Source organism: Anolis carolinensis, chromosome 5, assembly GCF_035594765.1.
Source record: "Anolis carolinensis isolate JA03-04 chromosome 5, rAnoCar3.1.pri, whole genome shotgun sequence".
In the NCBI taxonomy this organism is placed as follows: Eukaryota; Metazoa; Chordata; class Lepidosauria; order Squamata; family Dactyloidae; genus Anolis; species Anolis carolinensis.
In genome coordinates this window covers 89,576,679-89,598,388 of record NC_085845.1, presented here as the reverse complement: position 1 = coordinate 89,598,388, position 21,710 = coordinate 89,576,679, and the positions used below count along the sequence as shown (strand labels likewise).

The 21,710-nt window shown below is 41.6% G+C and overlaps 2 protein-coding genes and 1 long non-coding RNA gene across 8 annotated transcripts in view; 2 read left to right on the top strand and 1 right to left on the bottom strand.

Annotated features, from left to right (window-relative positions):
• stk38l (serine/threonine kinase 38 like) overlaps positions 1–5,649 on the top strand; it is a 61,020-nt gene extending 55,371 nt beyond the window's left edge. For all 4 annotated transcript variants that reach the window (XM_008111485.3, XM_062981770.1, XM_008111486.3 and 1 more), the window contains 3 exons: positions 2,795–2,890; positions 3,146–3,237; positions 5,245–5,649. In XM_008111485.3, the coding sequence (XP_008109692.1) occupies positions 2,795–2,890; positions 3,146–3,237; positions 5,245–5,372 (316 nt within the window). In that variant the 3' untranslated portion in view covers positions 5,373–5,649. The remainder of the gene's footprint in view (positions 1–2,794; positions 2,891–3,145; positions 3,238–5,244) is intronic.
• Positions 5,650–15,755: 10,106 nt separating this feature from the next.
• On the bottom strand, positions 15,756–21,065 carry LOC134299311 (uncharacterized). Its single transcript, XR_010006495.1, has 2 exons — positions 19,376–21,065; positions 15,756–18,640 (listed from the first exon to the last, which is right to left on the bottom strand). It is a non-coding gene; the product is annotated as an uncharacterized LOC134299311 (long non-coding RNA).
• Positions 21,066–21,425: 360 nt separating this feature from the next.
• bmal2 (basic helix-loop-helix ARNT like 2) overlaps positions 21,426–21,710 on the top strand; it is a 41,997-nt gene continuing 41,712 nt past the window's right edge. Inside the window, exon 1 of one of the 3 annotated variants that reach the window (XM_062981766.1) lies at positions 21,426–21,624. In XM_062981766.1, coding sequence (XP_062837836.1) covers positions 21,585–21,624 — 40 coding nt within the window. In that variant the 5' untranslated portion in view covers positions 21,426–21,584. The remainder of the gene's footprint in view (positions 21,625–21,710) is intronic. The other 2 variants (XM_062981765.1, XM_062981768.1) reach the window with 2 other exon arrangements.

The following is a 21,710-nucleotide window of genomic DNA, read 5'->3' as shown; positions in this document are numbered from 1 at the left end:
CTCGGTCACGGCGATTCTCATAGCTCCGGCCTGGCCCCGCCAACCGTGGTATCCAGCCCTTCTTCGCCTCTCCAGAGGATCGTTTCACCCTCTGCCTCTCTCGCCGCACCTTCTCTCACGGGAGGACGGCAAAATTCTTCACCCGGACCTTTCTTCCCTTCATCTCACTGCATGGAGGATTCTTACCTAGCCTCTCTTCCGCAGAATCTGCAAGACGTCCTGCGGGCAGCCCATAAGCCGTCTACTACCAAGGCTTATTCCTACAAACTCTCTCGCTTTCATGCCTTCCTTCGATCCCGTAACGTCGACACCTTCCCGACCTCGGTATCGGTGGTCCTCGACTTCCTCATGACTCTCGTCGAGAAGAAACTTTCTCTTGCCTCTATAAAAGCTTATCTCGCAGCTCTTTCCTGGTCTTTTCAGCGCCACGGCCAGCCATCTCTTTTTTCTCACCACCTGATCAAAACCTTTCTCCGGGGCTACAATAACATCTGCCCGCCGTCGCTACCACCTACGCCGGGCTGGAGCCTCGAACTTGTACTTTCTCAACTGTCTTCTGCTCCCTTCGAACCGCTTGCCTCGACCGATCTACGCCTGCTCTCCTGGAAGTTGGCCTTTCTGGTGGCGATCACGTCGGCACGACGGCCATCCGAGCTCGCTGCCCTCAGAGTCGACGAGCCTTATCTTCGTTTCCACCATGACCGCGCTGTTCTTCGCCCGGACATTACCTTTCTTCCTAAGGTGGTGTCAGCCTTCCACCTCAACCAGGACATTGTCTTACCAGCTTTCTTCTCTAACCCCTCCTCTCCTCTCGAGCAAAAACTGCACCTTCTCGACGTTCGGAGAGCACTTCTTTTCTACAGGGACCGTACTAAGGACATTCGTAAGTCACAAAGACTCTTTGTCGCCTATGCCCAGGACAAGTTGGGTAATCCCATCTCTTCCCAAAGACTGTCCCACTGGATCGCTCAGGCCATTGAGTTGGCCTATGAACTAGCCAAGCGACCTCCCCCTCCTTCCATCCGCCCGAGGTCGACTAGGGGCCTCTCGGCGTCGACCGCCTTCCTTAGGGGTATTCCGCTTGACTCCATATGTAAAGCGGCTATCTGGTCAAACCCTCTCACGTTTGTCTCTCACTACAGGCTGGACAGTAAGGCCCTTAAAGACTCGGCCTTTGCAAGATCAGTACTCTCATCTTGCCTCTCCTGACTCTCAGACGTTTTTTCTCTTCATATTCACCCACAGGTGACTCTCTATACCTCTCCTTCAAGTTGGACGGGGTTTTTTTCCCCATACCTGCCTCTAGGGATATGTTTTTTTCCCATGATTGTATTGAGCAGTTGCTCTGTTGCTTTGTACCGCCTCGTTGGCCCTGGCGGATATGCCAAAGACCAAGATGTGTTTGTCCCTCTCCCCCTGGGAGAGCGTTTATATGCACTACGCAATTGTGTATTTTTCTCTATCATGTTTATTGAAAAATTCCTTCCATGTTATGTTCTTCTTCTATGATGCTCATGTTGCATTGCACTGGTCCTTTCGGACAATTTATTGCACTGGTCCCTTGGGACGGTTATTTTTTCTATGTCCTAATAAACATGTGTTTGGACATTCACTGATTGTCGAGTTTGCCTTGTCCCACCATCCGGGACCTTAGCGTGTTAGTCTCCATTAGTGTGCATTCACAGAGTACACGAAGAAAAAGGACAGGTTGCTCACCTGTAACCATGTTTCTTCGAGTGTACTCTGTGAATTCACACAAACCCGCCCTTCCTTCCCCTCTGGCAAACCTCTCCCTTTCTCGTTGCCTTGGCGGCGTAGGAACTGGAGAGCGGGCGCCTGGGGCTGCCTTATATGCCCCTTGGGAAGGGGGGCGTGGTTACCGCCAAAATTTGAACTTCAGCTTGGAAGAGTTTCCGTCGGAACCTGCGCAGGCGCAGCTTCTCCATTAGTGTGAATTCACAGAGTACACTCGAAGAAACATGGTTACAGGTGAGCAACCTGTCCTTCTGTCCACTTTTCAAAGGCAGCTCCATATAAAGCACATTGCAGTAATCCAGATGAGATGTAATCAAGACTTGTACCACTGTAGCCAGATTGAACTTTTCCAGAAATAAGGAGTGAGGAGTTGCTGAGAGGAGAGGTGGTTCGTTCTTATCATTACCTTGGATATACAATTGACAAGAAAAGTGAGGTGTCTCTTGCAAGTTCCCAGTGGCTTCCTCATTTCCTGGTAACTTAAGAGAACGCATTTTTTTCTAAATGTCAACCATGGGTTGAACAACTAGTCCTCTGATGAGAATGGTGATCTCCATTGGCAGCAAGACTTGTGGATCCCTGATTTTGTATTGTATTGTTTTTCGAAGGGCATGCTTGTATTCTTGAAACACTAGCTTATCTTTTATTGTTGACTATTCTTTGTTGAATAGTCCCGGTGGCGAAGTGTGTTAAAGCACTGAGCTGCTGAACCTGCAGACCGAAAGGTCCCAGGTTCAAATCCCGGGAGCGGTGTGAGCGGCTGCTGTTAGCTCCAGCTTCTGCCAACCTAGCAGTTTGAAAACATGCTAATGTGAGTAGATCAATAGGTACCGCTCCAGTGGGAAGGTAACGGCGCTCCATGCAGTCATGCCAGCCACATGACCTTAGAGGTGTCTACGGACAACGCCGGCTCTTCGGCTTAGAAATAGAGAATGAGCACCAACCCCCAGAGTCAGACATGACTGGACTTCACATCAGGGGAAACCTTTACCTTTACTTATTCTTTGTTGTAACACTGTTTCACTTCTCTCTTTTTCAGATTTTGCACTGATGCAGAAAACAGAATTGGTAGCAATGCAGTAGAAGAAATCAAATCGCACCCGTTTTTTGAATGTGTTGACTGGGGACATATCAGGTAAAAATGGCAAAACATATAGTTGCAGGTGAAATAAAGTGAGTCTGACACAGTGTAGTGTATAATGTAGATAAAAATGGAAGATTCATAAAAGTAATTTTGGTGTCACTATTGAACACCTTCATAATGACTGCTTCAAGGAATTTTCTAATCTCGGCATCTTGAAAGTAACAGACCTGGGCTTGCTTGTTGCAGCACTGCAAGATTAAATTATGCTGATGACTATTCTGACCTTTGCATATGTGTGTGTTGTAGAGAGAGGCCGGCTGCAATCACTATCGAAATCAAGAGCATTGATGACACTTCCAATTTTGATGAATTCCCAGAATCTGATATTTTACAGCCAGGTGAGAACACACTAATACTGTCATGCTCATTAAGCTTGCCACAATTTTGAGAATAAGAGGGATTTAAAAATTATCTACTGGCCTACTGGTGACCATTTTCCATCTTATATTTTAGCTACCCATCTTTATCTCTGCACTATCTGAGAGACAATGCTATGCATTAGGATCGTCTTGATCATGGTGAATTAGACCATCACTCTGAATGCTGTTCAGCTCAGAGCAGTCTTTACTACTGCTCGAAGGGATTTAGAATAAAACTTGGAAAAGTTCAGTTTGTGGCCATTATGGTCACTGGCCCTGTAGCTGCAGGATTCTAGAAGACAATGTTTTAAAATGTATTGTCCCCCCTCCCTCTCCAATGCTTTGATTTAGAATTATCTGTGACTGGTCATTATTTCACAGACTGGCAAAGGGATTCTCTATTCCATGGCCTGAAACTTTCCTTACAAAGAGGAATTGAATTGATTTGTAAATTTGTACGCCAATTATTTTTTTTAAAGTAAGGGAGAGCGCAAGATACAAGGAACTGGGGTAACTGGAGAAAGGAAGCAAATGTACTCAGCAACAGAGAGAATATGTTGCAGAGGAGAGGAGTATGTGAGAGAAAACATCTAGAACCGAAATCTAAAGAAGTAGCAGCCTAAAGTTTTAATCCACCAGTTTGGGAAATATCCTTAGAATGAAAGATAATAATAATAATAATAATAATAATAATAATAATAATAATAATAATAATAATCAACTTTATTTTTGTATCTTGCCTCTATCTCCCCAAAGGGACTCAGGGCGGCTTACATGGGGATAAGCCCAATCAACATAGTTAAATGTAACAACATTAAAATTCATAAACAACATTATAAAACAATATAAAACAAACAATATGACACAGTATAAAACAGCCATCAAACAACAACCAGTGACCTGGAATAGTAAACAGTTTCTGGGCTCGGACAGGCGAGCTAGTGCAAATTAGATGCAAGGACAGAGCTAATGGATAAAGTGCAAATGTCAAATGGGAAAATTAGGGATAGAGGGGAATATAAAGTAGAGCGCTATAACTCTGTGTAGGAACAATAGTAGAATGCAAGGACTAGATTTTAGATCATAGTTGGAGCCAAGGTTTTCTGGGGAACCATCTAATCAAATTGAACATATCCATCATCAGAGTAACAGAGTTCAAGCCTGGTAAGCTTATGATCCATGTAACAAACAAAAGAATGATGGAACAAGGCAGTTCAATAGAAAAGTATCCTGAAGAGTTGAGACTTAGTAGAGTGCCCAATTAGAACACCATCCTGCTTTTCTTGGAGTGGACATATTGTATGGGAAGAAGAGGAAAGAAGGTATGGGAATAGCTGCACTTGACGCAGAAACACATATAAGAAGCTCAGGGGTGGAGACGTAAATGGGACCAGGGAAGATGGGATAATCATCTTAACCATTTGAAGAGGTCATGCAAGGAAAGACGGTCAAGTGGATGTAGTAAAGTGAGCAGTGGAAAGATTTAAACCATAATCCAGGCTTCCAGAAATATGTTTTGCCCTGAGACGTCATTTAAGATCAGAGCTTTTACTAGTAAGATGTCTGTTTTTGCTTTTTGCTTTATCCTTTTAGAAATTTAAAAAAACAACAACTTGGTTTGAAGTGAGATGCAGTAGAGGTGGTATCCTTGAGAGGTCCAGGCTTGTCTTAGGGGTTCCCAGCTGAATAATGTACACAGTTGATAAAAAGAGAATTATGGGAACAGAACAATATGGAGGAAAAATAGCTTATTCAAAGCATTTTGGAGGATTTTTATTTATGTGTGTGCTAGTAGTTGTTCTATAGCATATTCCAGATGAGGTATGTTATGTGTCTATTTACCCGTGTGATTTAAAGGTATTTAAGTCTTTGACATTTCACTGAGGTTGAAATTTATCCCTATCCTCTGAAGTTGACTTGAGGTTGTGTGATGTTAAACTGGGTGTGCATGCACCTTAAATATTCGTTTGTTTATTTTTGTTCCAGTGCCAAACACCACAGAACCTGACTACAAATCCAAAGATTGGGTTTTTCTTAACTACACCTACAAGAGGTTTGAAGGGCTCACTCAGCGTGGCTCCATCCCATCTTATATGAAAGCCGGGAAGTTGTGAAACTCAGCAGAAGTAAAACATAAACATAAACTCAGGTAGCTGCTGCATCAACAAGACATACTTGGCATAGATCATGATACACTGAAACATTCACACAGACTGGTGCACATTGACTTCACCAAGAAATTAGGAAATTCTACCGGATTAGGATTTCTAAGACTACTACAAGAATTAGTTGGCAGTGCCAGCTGGCTTCTTCCTTCTTTTTTTATAGTGAATATTTTTGTTAACTTTATTATAACAAAGGTACTGGAATAAAAAAGGAATGGATATCTTCTTTGTATCTGCACTGCCTGTGTGTGTGCTCGCGCGCGCATGTGTGTGTGAGAGAGAAGATCAGTTATAGCTCTGGGTTGCTGTGAGTTTTCTGGGCTGTATGGCCATGTTCCAGTTATAGCTCTGTTTGTACTGTAATATGTCTAATTTTCCCAGGAGTTGGAAAAAGTATAAAATATGTAATAAAAAGGCAATGTCCTTTTCTTAATAATGCTGCCCCATATGTGTTGGTCTGGGTAAGTTTTTAGACATAACAGTATAAGATCCAGAGTGTTGAGGTGTTGTTTCCCACCAATGAAGTATCGTGACACAAAGGAAGTTGTCACAGAGTTACTTGCATATCCTAGTCCAGACTAACTAGGATTTCAGTTTATTTTCAGTTGCATATACAGACAATCCCTGGGTTATGGGCAAGATAGGTTCTTCTGTATGTAAGTCAGAACATATTTTAAAGTTTTGGATAACATAGGGAAGGTTAATACCTCTGTAACATTTGTTTTGCTGTCTGTGCCCCTGTTCAGAAGATTGCACATTACTTTCTGTCCCTGGGACAATTGGATTTTGAAAAGTGGTTTGTCATGGAAACAAGGATTGGTGATAAAGCTTCAGTAGAGACACTTTCCCCCATGATTACCTTTACAGGAGTGAATTTCCCTTCCTAGGGGTAGATTTCCACTCAATTTCTGTTGTCTCCCCCACATTCGTAACTAGGAGTTTAAGTCGAATGTCTGTAACTCGGGGACTGTCTGTAATGCTTTATACTAGCTCAGGGCTCATAGATATAACAGTAAAGAAAAGCTGTATATCAGGTTGCATTTGTGTCTAATTGGTATAGAACAGGGACCTGTGACACAGTCTTAGCATAATCCACAATTGAGAGAATTGTAAGTCTTCTCTTTTCCAGAAGAAAAATGACACACTTGTTAAATTATAAAATGATTACAGTATATACTTGTGTATAAGATGATGTCATGTTAATATCAAGGGCAAGTTTGGGGGGCCAAGATTAAGGATTTTGATATGATAAGCAGAGGATCGTTCTGTAGAGAGGGTAAACTGCCTGTGCTACTTCAGTGGGCCAGCTGCCCCAACTGCCACTATTTTTCTGTCCAAACATTCAAGAAGGCGGAAGCAGCACCATGGTGGAGAGAGAAGTGAGGTCTGTGCTCCTTTTAAGATCTTCTGGGATAGACTAAGCTCTTGCATTTTGCCACTCTGCTCAGAAAAGGAGATGGTTCCTTTTTTGATAAAAGAGAAGTTACAGAAAATACCCATAGATAAGACTCAGATTTTAGGGGAGCAATTTTTTACTACAATTTCTAGACTTATACACGAGTATCTACAGTAATTTTCAGCTGGACAACCCAGAATGTCTAGACAAGGAAAAAAGGGACAATGCTACACAATGTAGCAGAAGAAGATGCTTTTGAAAATAAATATATAACATATCTTTTGCATGCTTTATTCCTTAATCCTGGTTTGATTTTTGTTATTATTTCTTATGCCATTTAAAAAAAAATTCTTCTGAGTACCAAAGATCCTGAGATTGCTTGATTGCAAATGTTATATATTTTAGTTTTCCAGAAATATATGTGGTTCACTTCTGTTCAAAATGGGATGTCAAGAAGGATGAAAGTCTTTCCTCACATGCTTTGGAACTTACTGGAGTAATTTTTCTGAAATGAACTCTTGATTTCTAAGGGAACTGAGGTTAGGGATGGATGTGGTGTATCAGAACCTCTGAATGTGGAATATATTTAAAAGAGAGATCTAAATGCCTCTAGTCTACAGCATAACCTCTTCTCTCTCCATCTCTCCCCCCTCCCCCCCCCCCCCCCCGGCCTCTACCACTCAAAGAAAGCAAATTAGATAGTACTTTTTTCCTGGGCTTTTTTCTGGGCCTTCATTTCCATAATTTAATTAATTAATTTTAATTAATTAATTAGAAATAGACTGCGCAATTGAAAATATCCTGCACCATGCCCAGCAAGTCAGTGTATGAGTTCAGACAGTGCAGTGTCCAGGGAGCATCATTTTCTAGATCAAAATGGGGGTCGGGGAAATGTGGGGAGAGCTTTTGCACATGATTGAACACCATCATGTGGGAAAGAAGACTGACATTATTGTTTTTTTGCTGGTATGGTGTCTTCAAGTGTACAAGCTTCCACATCTGACTCCTCATCTGCCTTATGAAGCTATAAAGTCCGAAGTGGACAAGAAATAGTTAGACTTTTCTACATGGAGATCATCTGCAACCCACCAGTATTTCCAGCATTCAGAACTGAATAATAATATTAGGACAGTTGCACTGCTGATTTTGATTAGCTAAAAAGTTATATTTTTGTAGATTGGTTACTCAATATCACAGTCATTGCATACAGAACGAAGGAAATGATAATACAGTAGAGTCTCACTTATCCAACATAAACTGGCCGGCAGAACGTTGGATAAGCGAATATGTTGGATAATAAGGAGGAATTAAGGTAAAGCCTATTAAACATCAAATTAGGATATGATTTTACAAATTAAGCACCAAAACATCATGTTATACAACAAATTTGACAGAAAAAGTAGTTCAATGCATAGTAATGTTGTGTTGTAATTACTGTGTTTATGAATTTAGCTCCAAAATATCATGATATATTGAAAACATTGGCTACAAAAATGCATTGGATAATCTAGAACGTTGGATAAGTGAGAGTCTACTGTAGTATTTGGGTTAAAATTGAGGATAGATTGCAAAAGGATACATGCCCAAGCTGGGCCCATGTCTAAAAGATATATATTTGATTTCCCTTCTTAAGGTGGCTATCATGTCCATAATTAAAAGTCCTGAAAGTCATCGCTTTGATCATCAACTAGTTTTGCAGGGAAACCACTTGGATGGAGGTGAAAAGAGAGTGGCAATTATGTCACTGCTTGTGTCACCACCATTCCTTTCATATTCTTTTGAACTGAAATTGCAGAAAAGTGACCTTATATGGACCAAATCTAGCCTACTTGGTTCTGCTTAATAATCTACATTGTAAAATGTTCCCAGACCCCCTCATTGGTTGTTTACTAGTATCCACAACACTCAAAGGGGTTGCAGAAAACCTTACAATGGGTTTCTATTTTTTTGTCTTTGGTTGATTTTTTTTCTCATATACAATTGCATACACTTCCATTCCTGCAGTGCTTCAAATGTCATCTGCTTTTTCTGAGCATTTTGAACAGTTTGTACCTTGACCTTGTTTAATGTTGATTACACTTCAAAGTTCACTATTAAGAATTGAATAGCAACTATTATCTTTTCAAAAAGTAGACAAATTACAGAGTTGTGGTTTAGGGAAAGTTACAATAGAAAATATTATAAAGATTTATATAAGGCTTTTTACAGCATATTAAATAAACATGGCATTGTTTTGTAAAATTGTATTTTTTGTAAAATATGTTAATCCTCAGAGAATGTCTTTTCTTTGGTGCTGTCAGATTCTTAGTCTCCTGTTGTGCACTTGTCTTCTAGGTTCTTCAAAAGCCTACCCTTTCCTCCTGAAAACAGTTTCTTAGTTAAAATATTTTTGGACATTAAGGATAGATATGTGGTTCAAGTTCAAAGTGACATTGGTTCTTAAAATTATTCATAATATGATTGTTTCTCTATTAGTAATAGATAGCTTTATACTCTGGATATGTATCATTCCCATCAGTAGGAATTAAGCAACTGAATAGTCAATGAGTGAAATTGCTAGTGTGTTTGGAATAAGGGTCAAACTGTCTGTCAAAAAGCACCTTTAGGTAAGAGCCCCACAAAGAGAAGTTTAAATTTTGGATTTTTTTTTATTATTTTGAAACGCCTTGTTGTGTTGTTTATTCATTCAGTAGCTTGCGATTCTTTGTGACCTCTTGGACCAGCTCATGCCACAGCTCCCTGTCAGCCATCGCCACCTCCAGTTCCTTCAAGGTCAAGCCAGTCTTTTCAAGTATAACATCCATCCATCTTGCCCTTGGTTGGCCCCTCTTCCTTTTTCCTTCCATTTTCCCCAGCATCATTATTTTCTCCAAGCTTTCCTGTCTTCACATTATGTGGCCAAAGTACTTCATCTTTGCCTCTAATACCCTTCCTTCCAGTGAGCAGTTGGGCATTATTTCCTGGAATATGGACTAGTTTGATCTTGTGATCCAAGGCACTCTCAGAATTTTCCTCCCACATCTATGTTTGCTGATATGTATACAGGGTGTTTGAAAAAGAACTCCCTAGTCACAATTTATTTATACTTAAAACTAGGGAGTTCTTTTTCAAACACCCTGTATAATAAGGTTTTTTGGAGATGGGGCCCAAGTCTAGAATCAGAATTCATTTATGTTTGGAAGTCCCTAAACAGAAGCAGAGTGGACAGATCAAACGACAACTTGGCAAGATGGCACTACCTGGACGAATCCTCCATCTTGTGTGACTGTGGAGCAGAACAAACAACTCCGCATATGTATGCTTGCCCAAAATGTCCTGCCTTATGTACGGAGGAGGAGTTGTTTAAAGCTACGGACAATGCAGTCGCTGTTGCCTGCTTTTGGTCTGAAACTATTTAGCTGCTTGTGATTCCTTTATTTTATCACTTTTAAACTTATTTATTATGCAGTGCTTTTGACACAAAATAATAATTTATGTTTTTATATACCATATATATATATATATCTTAAAGGTAATTATATTCAATACGTTTAATAATTTTGTACCTCAAAGTTTGTGCTCATTGATACATTAGAATGCAAAAATGCACATTTGCCATCCATGTGGACAACTTTGGATTTTGGAGTGTGTTGGATTTAGAAATTTGGGATAAGTGATGGTCATCTTGCACAACTTTAGAATGCAAGGAATGCTCAGTTGTCTAGTGTCCTACCCAGAAACACACAACATCCTGATCATGGACATATAGGTTACAGTTGGACATGTATGTTTTCTCTGCCCAGGGCACTTTTTCATGAAAGAGCTTCTGAATGTGTTCATCACTGCTTTGCCACTTTACATTTGTACTTCTGAAAGGTAAGTTCTAAGTGGGTTAGGTGTTGCCAAGACTTGGCATTTTACCATGAATGGTAAGGATAGAAGAAGTTCTTCTTTTGCCCAAATGACATTCATTGTTTTGCTCAATATTCTCATTCCCAAGTTGTTTAGGGTAACACAGTGTAAATTCTACTCTGTTTTTTCCAACTCTTATCATTATATGATTCTACGAAGCACTTACGGGCAAGCTGTGTAGTCAGTATAAAATAGTGTTGGTTTTTGTAGGCCTATTCAAACAAATATATAATATGATATTCAGGTTAGAACATAGTTAATCCAGAATAGTGAGCAACAGAGAGCAAGAAAAAATATCCAAATGGTCCATTTAAGAAATGGATACGTTGGATTCATGACTTATTCAAACTACATAGATACAGTATACAGTATAACCCCATATCCACTGTTTCATCTAGCAGACAAATTCATGTCCTACAGCATGATTCTATGGTGTTCTTCGGCCAAAAGTCCATTTCAGCAGGGTTCATGCTTAGTGGTTTTGTGTATCCAAGGGAAATCCGTAAATGTATTGCCGGGAACATGTGGAGTGCAGTGTATTGCACTTTAATTTTCCATGGCAGCACCCCACAGAATCCTGGGATTTACAGTGCAGGGAGGAGCATGTAGTATCTTAGTCAAATTGCCCTAGATTAGTGAAAATAAGTCACCCGTTACTTTCAGGGCAAGCTGGCAAATGGGTTTTGCTATAATCTCACCACAGTATTAGGAAATCCAGTTTAATAAACTCTCCAGAAGCAGAGAAATTGAATATGTGTACTGGGAGGTGGAGAGCAGCAGTTTACATTTCCAACATTACATAGCTTTGTGGCTGAAGACATGTTTTGTATGCTGAGTTTTTCAAGCTCAACACATATCTGAAGAGAAAGACTGAGAAAAGCTTATGTGTAAAATCCCGGAGAGCAGTAAATGATACAATAATAATATACTTCATTTATATTGCGTTTTCTCCCCAACGGGACTCAGAGCGGATTACAGGTACATATATGGCAAACATTCAATGTCGTTATACAATTGACAAAGACAGACAGTACATAAACAGAAGCAAGGCTTCCCTCCTTTCATCTCTGGCATCCGGCTGTACTCTACTCAGCCATGGGGAGGTGCTGTTTCATTTTCCACACTGAGGAGCCTGTCATCCATGGATGCCTTTCCTGATCGGATTTTTCAGGGCTGACAGCAGGAGCACACCCCGATCAGGGCTTGAACTGCCAGCCTTACAGTCAGCAGGGTCTTCTATAGCAGGTGGTTTAACCTGCTGTGCTAGCCTGGCCCTTTCATGTTTGCCACCCTGGCCTACCATTGCCAATTGATGTAGGCTAGGCTGGGAGACATGAAACCTTTTAGAATTTGTTGGATTACAACAAATATCTGGAAAGCATATTGGTATAGCAAAGGTTCCCTGAGCATCAAAAGTTGAAAAGTCACTGATCCAGAATGTCAAAACAAGAAATGTGTGCTAATCTAGCACTGGAATCTCATTCTACTTATGAAGGCTGTATAAGAATTAAATTAATATTTCTTCATTGTGGTCTCTGTGAAATACGCACATCTGGTAGTTTCTGTGGTTACAGCGGAGTCAGATTCTGCTAGAAAGCTCCTGAAGATAGAAGGCTACACCCCTGCCCCATCTCCCCAAGTATGTAGCCATTGGGAAGTGGCTGTAGCCTCAGTTTGTTCTGTCTGCAGACGTAGCAAGAAATCGGAAACGATAGCTCCTTCCTCCTTATAGCCTCATCCTTCTACGTTATTAGGACAACTATTCTCATGCCGGTATGCTAGCCCCGGGGGGAAAGAACTGCACTTCATATGGAGAAAGGCTCCCTGAAGTGTACAAACATTCCAAATGCTTGATATGTTTGGGGGATGGAGGCGGAGCAACTACCTCTTCAGTTTGCTTTTCAGCTTCTGTTAGGTCCTTACCATCTTTGTTTTTGATCATACCCATTTTTGCTTGAAATTTGCCCCCAATGTTTCTAATTTTCTGGAAGAGGTCTTTTGTCCTTTCTATTCTATTGTCTTCTTCCACTTCCATGCATTACATTACATCTGTTACATGGAATACCTGTATTTGCATATAAACATATGAGACTTTTTAGATGGGACCCAAGACTAAATATGAAAAATAAGGTGGTCCGTAAGGTGGAGCACCTTATGAACATAGCTTAAACATTATTTTATGCACAATACATTTTAATTATTTTGTGCATAAAAAAAGTTTGTGTACACCGAACACTCAGAAAACAAAGGCCATTAGGTTTTGGAGTACCATATTTCAGATTCTGGAATTCCAGATAAGGGATGCTCAATCCTATAAAGATCTTTCTTGCTTATTCAGTGACTCTAGGACATCTATGAAAATATGCTAAAGATGTGATTTTTAATCTCTTCTTTGGCATGATCTTGAGCAACGGTAATTTCACACATCTCATTTCTCTCCCTTTCATCTTACAGACCAAAGAATTCCTGATTCCCTCAGGCTAAAAACAAGTTGTACTTCCTGTGGCCCATCTGACAAATTCACATATACTTGTTTTGTCTCGTTCTCTGATTAATCTAATATTCAAGTTAAATTGTGGCTAATTACAGTACATCTTTTAAATATTTATATATATCTTTGGAATCCTGTTTATTACTTCTAACTAGACCCATCCAACCAATCATTCTGTGTGTCAACATGTGAATAAATGTAATGATTTCATTGGGTCTACTCTAGTCAGCCATAAGAATTTATATTGCTGCCTTTAAACTGCATTTGGACTTGTTCAAATAATGCTGCTGTCTACATTGAGACAGAGAGAGCTTGGCCACCATTCTGGTAGCTGCCAAATTAGGCTGCTGAACTGCAATGTCTAGTGAAGTTATGTTTTAAAATCCTGCTAAGCATTTTAAATCCTGTTCATGTTTTAAGATCCAGTGAAGGAAAATAAATACAGTAGAGTCTCACTTATCCAACATAAACGGGCCGACAGAACGTTGGATAAGCGAATATGTTGGATAATAAGGAGAGATTAAGGAGAAGCCTATTAAACATCAAATTAGGTTATGATTTTACAAATTAAGCACCAAAACATCATGTTATACAACAAATTTGACAGAAAAAGTAGTTCAATATGCAGTAATGCTACATAGTAATTACTGTATTTATGAATTTAGCACCAAAATATCACGATATATTGAAAACATTGACTACAAAAATGCGTTGGATAATCCAGAACGTTGGATAAGCGAGTGTTGGATAAGTGAGACTCTACTGTATACCAAACTAGTTAAATGCTTAAAGAGAAGTAAAATTTGCATATGCAAGCATATATTCTACTATCATATTTTCCAAAATGGTGCACGTGTTTGTGTTATCTGATAGGGCTAATTTACTTGGATGAAAGAGAAGGAAATAACAAAAGTAATAGCTTTGGAGAAGGCAATCACTAGAAAGGCACATTCTAGGGGGAGGATGTTTTCATTCTTTTGCACAGCAGGGGGCTGTTATGATTGGTAAATTTCTGTCCATTCATTCTTTGGAGTCAGTTTAAGAAAAATAACATTTGAAATGGCTGCTTTGAACAACAGAATGCTTTGTGCAGTTGGACAAAGAACACGTTATGAAATTACAGATCATCCAAAAAAAATAGTGCTGCCATTATGAAGACTTTCTGTTTGTATTTTTTACTACGCAATTTCCTATTGTACCTTGGATAACTCTTGCTAAGAATTTAGCACCAACCTGTTTTTCCTCTAATTTTTGTGCATCATCCTTATAACATTTTTCAATGTCCGTGGCAAGTGGCGACTACTGTTGGGGAGGTGAAAATAAAGGCTTGTAGCCCTGTTCTTTCATCTGCCACAGATTTGGCCAATTCACTGCTCTCAAGATGTGTTGGGGGCTATGGTTTCCATAATCCCATGGCCAACTGTACTGTGCTATCTGGTGAATCATGGGCGTTGTGGATCGACACACCTGGAAGGCAACAAGAGAAGAGTATCCTGGTCTGCGGATATTTTTGTTTGGGATTGTTAAGAGCTGTTGCATAACCAGCTTCAGTATATTGATAATGGTCGGTAATTCCAGCTAAAGTTTACACAGTGATCCCTAACTGATTGCCAATTTGTTCCTTGGTTAAAATGTAACTGTTCTACAAAAAGAACCCTGGTAGATCCCTTTGGCTATAAAGTAGGGTGGGTGTAACGCAGTCTGTGGGTCACATATGGCCTCAAAGCCTCCCACATTCTCCCCCAAAGCAATCTGGGGGCAATTTCTTCCACTCAAGCACATGAAAACATGTCAAATTACCCCCACTCTAGCCCTAGAAGCACAATGGAATCTGGTACTATCTCCAAATACATCAGCTTTCCTCTGTTCCTCAAAATGGTGTTAAGAAATGATGCTATGTCACCACTTTGAGAGGGCTGCCAGGGTTGCTGTGGTGGTATCTCCATGGAGGTGGGGGAGGCTTAGCTTCATACTAGTTGTGCACATCTGCTACAAGCAGTTCTAGGCCATGCTCAAGCTCCCTAATACTAGAAACAGCATCCATGCAGCTTATCTGATTATTCCTTGATGTATGAATACCACAATTTAACCTCCTTTATGCATACAGTGAATGTATGTAATGGAGAAGGATAATTGTGTCTTTTGGCCATCTGTAAGGACATTGCCCAGAGGACGCCCAGATGTTTTGATGTTTTTACCAACCTTGTGGGAGGCTTCTCTCATGTCCCCGCATGGAGCTGGAGCTGATAGAGGGAGCTCATCCTCGCTCTCCTGAGGTTGGATTCGAACCTGGTAGCCTTCAGATCAGAAACCCAACCTTCAAGTCACAATTAAATTGGAAATAACACTTCCAAACCAGAAATAGAACATTTTTCTAATTATTGTATTTCTAATACTGTATTAAGTGTTATCCCATGACTACAATCCCCATGGTTCCTATGCCGTCACACCCGGGCACCTTTGGTAAAATAAGATGTGCTGCTTTCTTTGCCCAGGTGAACTGCGGGGCCTTACTTCGAAGCTCAGGAGTCCCAGTAACCAAGGCCACTTCAAGTTGAACATCAAACAAGATTTTTATTTTCTCTAAGTCCTTGACAGACTTGGCACACGTAGTTAAGGTTACAAATATAAACAGTCAACTTATAAAATCATGCAGATGTTTCTTTCTTGCTTTTCCCCTTAGCTGCTGGGCTAACTTCCTCCAAAGGCGAAGAGATCCTGAGATGCTCTCTACCCTAGCCCTGAGCTGCTATATTAGAAAGAGCAGATCTTTCCCTATCTAAGCTCAAAGCTAGCTTGGAGACAAAGTAGTTGGAGCTTCTTCCAATGGCAGAGAAATCCTGAGATATTCTCTGCCCCCGTGCTGAGTTGCTATATTAGAAAGAGTAGGTCTTTCCCTATCTGAGTTCAGCACCAGTTTCAAAGGCAAGAGGTCAGTACTTACGATGGCTTGTCTGAGCTGGCCTGGCTTGGCCACACAAGCACATCTGACTTCTTTTCTCTTCTGTAAAAGGCAAAAGAGGCTTCTCAAAATGGAGATTTCATCCCCAGGAAAAGGTGCGGTCTCAAGAACAAATGGATAGGGTTGTTGTATGTCTTTCGGGCTGTGTGGCCATGTTCCAGAAGTATTCTCTCCTGACGTTTCGCCCACATCTATGGCAGGCATCCTCAGAGGTTGTGAGGATGCCTGCCATAGATGTGGGCGAAACGTCAGGAGAGAATACTTCTGGAACATGGCCACACAGCCCGAAAGACATACAACAACCCTGTGATCCCGGCCATGAAAGCCTTCGACAACACTTCGAAGTGTACAAACATTCCAAATGCTTGATTTGTTTGGGGGATGGAGGCAGAGCAACTACCTCTTCAGTTTGCTTTTCAGCTTCTGTTAGGTCCTTACCATCTTTGTTTTTGATCATACCCATTTTTGCTTGAAATTTGCCTCCAATGTTTCTAATTTTCTGGAAGAGGTCTTTTGTCCTTTCTATTCTATTGTCTTCTTCCACTTTCATGCATTACATTACATCTGTTAGATGGAATACCTGTATTTGCATATAAACATATAATGAGACTTTTTAGATGGGACCCAAGACTAAATATGAAAAATAAGGTGGTCCGTAAGGTGGAGCACCTTATGAACATAGCTTAAACATTATTTTATGCACAATACATTTTAATTATTTTGTGCATAAAAAAAAGTTTGTGTACACCGAACACTCAGAAAACAAAGGCCATTAGGTTTTGGAGTACCATATTTCAGATTCTGGAATTCCAGATAAGGGATGCTCAATCCTATAAAGATCTTTCTTGCTTATTCAGTGACTCTAGGACATCTATGAAAATATGCTAAAGATGTGATTTTTAATCTCTTCTTTGGCATGATCTTGAGCAACGGTAATTTCACACATCTCATTTCTCTCCCTTTCATCTTACAGACCAAAGAATTCCTGATTCCCTCAGGCTAAAAACAAGTTGTACTTCCTGTGGCCCATCTGACAAATTCACATATACTTGTTTTGTCTCGTTCTCTGATTAATCTAATATTCAAGTTAAATTGTGGCTAATTACAGTACATCTTTTAAATATTTATATATATCTTTGGAATCCTGTTTATTACTTCTAACTAGACCCATCCAACCAATCATTCTGTATGTCAACATGCGAATAAATGTAATGATTTCATTGGGTCTACTCTAGTCAGCCATAAGAATTTATATTGCTGCCTTTAAACTGCATTTGGACTTGTTCAAATAATGCTGCTGTCTACATTGAGGCAGAGAGAGCTTGGCCACCATTCTGGTAGCTGCCAAATTAGGCTGCTGAACTGCAATGTCTAGTGAAGATATGTTTTAAAATCCTGCTAAGCATTTTAAATCCTGTTCATGTTTTAAGATCCAGTGAAGGAAAATAAATACAGTAGAGTCTCACTTATCCAACATAAACGGGCCGACAGAACGTTGGATAAGCGAATATGTTGGATAATAAGGAGAGATTAAGGAGAAGCCTATTAAACATCAAATTAGGTTATGATTTTACAAATTAAGCACCAAAACATCATGTTATACAACAAATTTGACAGAAAAAGTAGTTCAATATGCAGTAATGCTACATAGTAATTACTGTATTTATGAATTTAGCACCAAAATATCACGATATATTGAAAACATTGACTACAAAAATGCGTTGGATAATCCAGAACGTTGGATAAGCGAGTGTTGGATAAGTGAGACTCTACTGTATACCAAACTAGTTAAATGCTTAAAGAGAAGTAAAATTTGCATATGCAAGCATATATTCTACTATCATATTTTCCAAAATGGTGCACGTGTTTGTGTTATCTGATAGGGCTAATTTACTTGGATGAAAGAGAAGGAAATAACAAAAGTAATAGCTTTGGAGAAGGCAATCACTAGAAAGGCACATTCTAGGGGGAGGATGTTTTCATTCTTTTGCACAGCAGGGGGCTGTTATGATTGGTAAATTTCTGTCCATTCATTCTTTGGAGTCAGTTTAAGAAAAATAACATTTGAAATGGCTGCTTTGAACAACAGAATGCTTTGTGCAGTTGGACAAAGAACACGTTATGAAATTACAGATCATCCAAAAAAAATAGTGCTGCCATTATGAAGACTTTCTGTTTGTATTTTTTACTACGCAATTTCCTATTGTACCTTGGATAACTCTTGCTAAGAATTTAGCACCAACCTGTTTTTCCTCTAATTTTTGTGCATCATCCTTATAACATTTTTCAATGTCCGTGGCAAGTGGCGACTACTGTTGGGGAGGTGAAAATAAAGGCTTGTAGCCCTGTTCTTTCATCTGCCACAGATTTGGCCAATTCACTGCTCTCAAGATGTGTTGGGGGCTATGGTTTCCATAATCCCATGGCCAACTGTACTGTGCTATCTGGTGAATCATGGGCGTTGTGGATCGACACACCTGGAAGGCAACAAGAGAAGAGTGTCCTGGTCTGCGGATATTTTTGTTTGGGATTGTTAAGAGCTGTTGCATAACCAGCTTCAGTATATTGATAATGGTCGGTAATTCCAGCTAAAGTTTACACAGTGATCCCTAACTGATTGCCAAGTTGTTCCTTGGTTAAAATGTAACTGTTCTACAAAAAGAACCCTGGTAGATCCCTTTGGCTATAAAGTAGGGTGGGCGTAACACAGTCTATGGGTCACATATGGCCTCAAAGCCTCCCACATTCTCCCCCAAAGCAATCTGGGGGCAATTTCTTCCACTCAAGCACATGAAAACATGTCAAATTACCCCCACTCTAGCCCTAGAAGCACAATGGAATCTGGTACTATCTCCAAATACATCAGCTTTCCTCTGTTCCTCAAAATGGTGTTAAGAAATGATGCTATGTCACCACTTTGAGAGGGCTGCCAGGGTTGCTGTGGTGGTATCTCCATGGAGGTGGGGGAGGCTTAGCTTCATACTAGTTGTGCACATCTGCTACAAGCAGTTCTAGGCCATGCTAAAGCTCCCTAGTACTAGAAACAGCATCCATGCAGCTTATCTGATTATTCCTTGATGTATGAATACCACAATTTAACCTCCTTTATGCATACAGTGAATGTATGTAATGGAGAAGGATAACTGTGTCTTTTGGCCATCTGTAAGGACATTGCCCAGAGGGCGCCCAGATGTTTTGATGTTTTTACCAACCTTGTGGGAGGCTTCTCTCATGTCCCCGCATGGAGCTGGAGCTGATAGAGGGAGCTCATCCTCGCTCTCCTGAGGTTGGATTCGAACCTGGTAGCCTTCAGATCAGAAACCCAACCTTCAAGTCACAATTAAATTGGAAATAACACTTCCAAACCAGAAATAGAACATTTTTCTAATTATTGTATTTCTAATACTGTATTAAGTGTTATCCCATGACTACAATCCCCATGGTTCCTATGCCGTCACACCCGGGCACCTTTGGTAAAATAAGATGTGCTGCTTTCTTTGCCCAGGTGAACTGCGGGGCCTTACTTCGAAGCTCAGGAGTCCCAGTAACCAAGGCCACTTCAAGTTGAACATCAAACAAGATTTTTATTTTCTCTAAGTCCTTGACAGACTTGGCACACGTAGTTAAGGTTACAAATATAAACAGTCAACTTATAAAATCATGCAGATGTTTCTTTCTTGCTTTTCCCCTTAGCTGCTGGGCTAACTTCCTCCAAAGGCGAAGAGATCCTGAGATGCTCTCTACCCTAGCCCTGAGCTGCTATATTAGAAAGAGCAGATCTTTCCCTATCTAAGCTCAAAGCTAGCTTGGAGACAAAGTAGTTGGAGCTTCTTCCAATGGCAGAGAAATCCTGAGATATTCTCTGCCCCCGTGCTGAGTTGCTATATTAGAAAGAGTAGGTCTTTCCCTATCTGAGTTCAGCACCAGTTTCAAAGGCAAGAGGTCAGTACTTACGATGGCTTGTCTGAGCTGGCCTGGCTTGGCCACACAAGCACATCTGACTTCTTTTCTCTTCTGTAAAAGGCAAAAGAGGCTTCTCAAAATGGAGATTTCATCCCCAGGAAAAGGTGCGGTCTCAAGAACAAATGGATAGGGTTGTTGTATGTCTTTCGGGCTGTGTGGCCATGTTCCAGAAGTATTCTCTCCTGACGTTTCGCCCACATCTATGGCAGGCATCCTCAGAGGTTGTGAGGATGCCTGCCATAGATGTGGGCGAAACGTCAGGAGAGAATACTTCTGGAACATGGCCACACAGCCCGAAAGACATACAACAACCCTGTGATCCCGGCCATGAAAGCCTTCGACAACACAACAAAAGGATACTTTGCAAGCTTTCAGCAGCAAAGGCCTTGTAGAATGGTTAGCAAAATCTCTGCTAATGGTGAACTGTCAGAGTGCTGCTGAGTCTGCAGCAACCCTGGAAAAAATGCAGAGCAGCGAGTTCAGGTGGAGAAGAGCACTGTGATGCTGTAGGTTCCTCAGGGCCCTTCTACACTGCCATATAATCCAGAATATCAAGGCAGATAATCCACATTATCTGCTCTGAACTGGATTATCTGAGTCTACACTACCATATAATCCACTTCAAAGCAGATAACCTGGATTTTATACAGCTGTGTAGAAGTGGCTTCTGATATTAGTTGGACTACAACCCCTCCCCCACTGGCCACCCTGGCGGAGGCTTTTGGGACTTGGGAGCCCCATCAATGTTTGGGGAAATAAGCGGGAAGAGCCACTTTTCCTGCCTGTGAAGCAAGGCCGCGCGTGAAGAGCGTGGGCGCGAGAGCCCGAGGCGCCGCCGCAAGATCTGGGTCAGCGCGCGCCTGCTCCAAGGCTGTGGAATGCGGCCTCGTATCTGGGTCAGTGGGTGAGGAGGGGGCGGAGCTTGGCGCGTCACGGGTCGCGTGCCGCTGGCGCACGTGCGCGCCGGAGGAAGGCATGCTTGAGGGAGGCGCTTCCCAACGCCTGTCAGTCAGAAGGCATTATTATTATTAGGAGGAGGAGGCCGCGTGGCGTAGCAATTTGGGGGTTTCGGCTGAGACCCTTGCAACCAGGGTTCGAACCCCGCTGGGCGCCCTTGAGCGGAGTCGCGCGCTCTCACCTCCCAGGAAACGGCGTGAAGAAAGCAGCGAGTCTCGGCTCCTTCAAGCGTTTGGGACTTCAGTTCCCAGAATCCTGTTGCCCAACGCTGAGGAATTCGGAAGCCACGGTTGTGTGAAGGGCCTCCGGGTGTGTCCTGGCCAGCGCAACTCTCGCGAGATGCCGGGCGCTGCTTCCTCAGCCTGAAGCGTCGCCTCCCTCCCGCCCGCTCGCTTGGCGGCGGCCGCTGCTGCCGGGGCGCCCTGCCCTCCCCATGCCTCTGCGCCGAGCGGCGGGCAGCGGTCCGCGGCTGCTCCTGCTGCTGTCTCTGCGGAGCGGGCCATGGCGGAGGAGGAGGCCGGCGGGGGACCCGGAGCCCCAGGTGAGGCGGCACCTTCCTTGCTTCCTTCCTCGCTTGCTTCCTTTTCGCCACAAAATGGTTTCCTGAGGGATGACTGGGGTCCTCGC